This window comes from Dichomitus squalens (genome assembly GCF_000275845.1).
Source record: "Dichomitus squalens LYAD-421 SS1 unplaced genomic scaffold DICSQscaffold_38, whole genome shotgun sequence".
NCBI classification, from domain to species: Eukaryota; Fungi; Basidiomycota; class Agaricomycetes; order Polyporales; family Polyporaceae; genus Dichomitus; species Dichomitus squalens.
In genome coordinates this window covers 201,397-204,305 of record NW_006766920.1, presented here as the reverse complement: position 1 = coordinate 204,305, position 2,909 = coordinate 201,397, and the positions used below count along the sequence as shown (strand labels likewise).

Below are 2,909 nucleotides of genomic sequence, written 5' to 3'. Positions count from 1 at the left end.
GCGAACTTCGGTCGGCCCTGACGCGCCCCCCCACAGCCATTGGGCGCTTCTACCGCTGAGTGACGCACCTCATCCACACCGTGACCACTACTATGGCCACCGACGCAGGAGTACTTTTCTTTCGTTCTAGATCCCGTTTATTGCCCGGAGAGGCCGTGGTTCATGGTATGCATTGAATACAAGTGCTGTCTACGTGAACAGGGAAGGATGTCGGGCTGTACATTGGTGAGCCCAAAGCTTGTGCGAGCTAGGGGGAGGTATAGGGAGGCATCAGTGAGGAGGGTACAAGAGCAAGGCCTAGGCGATGACCGGGATTGTAGGGGTACGCAAAAGGAGAGATGGGCTCAGTACCTATGCGTTGTGATCGCCCGTCCACCCCCGTCAGAACTCCCCCGCCCCTAGAGTGGGCGGACGCCCGCAACGCATAGGTACAAGGCAGTCTTTTCGATACATGCTTGACAGACAGGTGTACGAAGGGGCATATTGATGTACTGAACACTTGTGAGTACAAGCTAGGAGGACTTGGCTGTTATCAGCACGATGGTGCGCACACGAGGGGTGGCTGAAGAGGGGAATGCAGCGTAGTCATGCGACACCGAACTTGATATCTCTCAAAACCACTCAAAACGCGATCAGAATAGCGAGAGCACAGTGCGAATCGTCGTGTATACATACACAGCTCGGGCATACACGCCCCAGCCCATGGATCTCAGAACGTGATCTTGGTCGGGCCCTTGGGCGTCGGGATGTCGTCGCGGAAGAACGCCCCGTACGCACTGTGCGTCTTCTTCTTGATCGTCATCGGGAACTTGTGCAAGCCCTCCGCCTCGAACCCGCTCTCCCTCAGTACCCGCGCCAGCTCTCCCGCCAGCGCGCGCTCGTGCGCCTCCCCCGTGAAGAACGTGATCGACTTGCCGCTCTTGCCTCCCCGACCTGTGCGCCCCCCGGCGACAAACCGTCTTTCCGTCAGCGGCCCATCGCGCACGAACACGAACACGTCAGACTCGAACCCACCTGTCCGCCCGATCCGGTGGATGTAGTCCTCGATCGTGAGCGGGAACGTGTAGTTGATCACAGCCGCAACGTTCGGGATATCCAGCCCGCGCGCCGCGACGTCAGTTGCGACCAGCAGGCTCGTCGCCCCCGTCTTGAAATTCTGCAGCGCCTCGATACGCGCCGCCTGCGACATGTCGCCGTGCAGACCGCCTACCGAGAAGCCTTTGCTTCGGAGCATGCTGTCCACTCGTTGGGCTTCCTTCTTGTACAGTGCAAAGATGAGGATACGCGCGTCGTCCGTAGAGCCCTTCGATTTCTTGGGCATGAGTGTCCGCAGGTGGCCAAGCAACCGCGAGCTGCGGCGAGCGTTAGCACAGAGGTACTCGCGTCAGACTTGCCCACATACTCTTTCTCTCGAGGCTCGTCAAACACCTCCACCACTAGAACGCGCTCAACTCAGCCCCGCGAGAAGTCAATACAGTGACGCACCTTGCTCGACCCTGCTGTTTGCAGTTAGGTCGTCACTTCCAACTGTCACTCTGACAGGATCGCGCTGGAACGTCGCAGCGAGTCTCCGCACGGCATCGGGCCAGGTTGCGCTGACTGTAGCACGCACAGTGAGTTCCTGCAGCACGCCGAGCGAGCAGAGCGCACTCACACATCAACGTCTGCCTCTCCGGCCCCTGCATCGTGTGCCCGATGATGTTCCGGATATCGTTCTCGAACCCCTTGTCCAACATCCGGTCCGCCTCGTCCAGCACGAGATACGACACCCTTCGCGCATCGTCAAGACCGCGCTCACACTGGTAGCGGACACAAACGCAGCGCGCACCTGCTCAGATCACAGGCACCCTCGTTCACCAGATCCAATATCCGCCCCGGAGTGCCCACGACAATCCGCGTCGTCGTCCCCTTGCCCTTGTCCTTGTTCATGTTCTTAAGCGCCTTGATTTGCGGGCCCTTGTCGACGCCCCCGAACACCGCGACGCTTGCGATCCCGAACGGTTCCCCGAGCTTGTCGAGGGTCTCGTGCGTCTGGATGGCAAGCTCACGCGTCGGAGCTACGACGAGCACCGACACCGTCGTACCCTTGGATTTCTTGTCGATTGGGGAGGCGAGGAGCCGTGCGAGTGCGGGCAGGCCGAACGCGAGCGTCTTCCCACTACATGCGTGCATGCGTGCGATAAGCCCAGGCAGACAAGTAGGAGCCATGAGCCATAGAAATGAGCGTAGCGCACCTTCCGGTCTCAGCGATACCTACGACGTCTCGCCATTCCAACGCAGGCGGCCACGAGCAGGCCTGGATGGGGGTAGGCTCCTTGAACCCGTCGAACGCTGCGCGTAGTTTTGGCGGGATGTCGAGCGCGGCGAAGGAGAGGACCGGCGTGAACGGCGCGCTGCCGTCGGGTATCGTGAGCGTGATCTCGTTCTTCTGAAGGAAGGCTTCTATGTCGACTGGGGTCGCGGACGCAGGGGACGACGAAGATGAAGACGAAGGATCGACAGGGACTCCCTTCTTGTCCTTCTTTGCTTTCTTGTCTCTCTTGCCCTTCTTCTCCTTTGTTGATTGCGGCTCGGAACTGCTGACTTCAGGCTCGGGGACTGGGTCGTCAGGAGTGTGTTCGGCGGCGGCAGCAGCAGCAGCCTCCTTTTTCCTCCTCTTCTTTTCTTTCTTGGACGCGCTCGCATCCTCCGCCACACCCTCCTCCGCCTCACGTTTGCGCTTCTTCTCTGATGCCACGTCCTCGATCACACCTACGACACAACTATTAGTCACGGATAGAAAGTAGTGGATACACTATTCACGTACCTGGAGGATCTACTGCCATGCCCTTCTCAGCACCCTCAGCCTCGAGGGCAGAGGCCCTTTTCTTCTTATCCTTCTTGTCCTTTTTACTCCTCTTCTCTGACAT

The 2,909-nt window shown here is 59.2% G+C and overlaps 1 protein-coding gene across 1 annotated transcript; it reads right to left on the bottom strand.

Moving 5' to 3' along the window:
* Nucleotides 1–709: 709 nt before the first annotated feature.
* On the bottom strand, nt 710–2,909 carry DICSQDRAFT_149050 (DEAD-domain-containing protein; the record flags this gene model as incomplete). The annotated part of the gene is made up of 8 exons (XM_007368685.1): nt 710–933; nt 1,015–1,352; nt 1,403–1,436; nt 1,486–1,599; nt 1,655–1,770; nt 1,829–2,158; nt 2,235–2,751; nt 2,807–2,909. The coding sequence occupies 8 exons, from the start codon at nt 2,907–2,909 to the stop codon at nt 710–712; spliced, it is 1,776 nt and encodes a 591-aa protein (XP_007368747.1).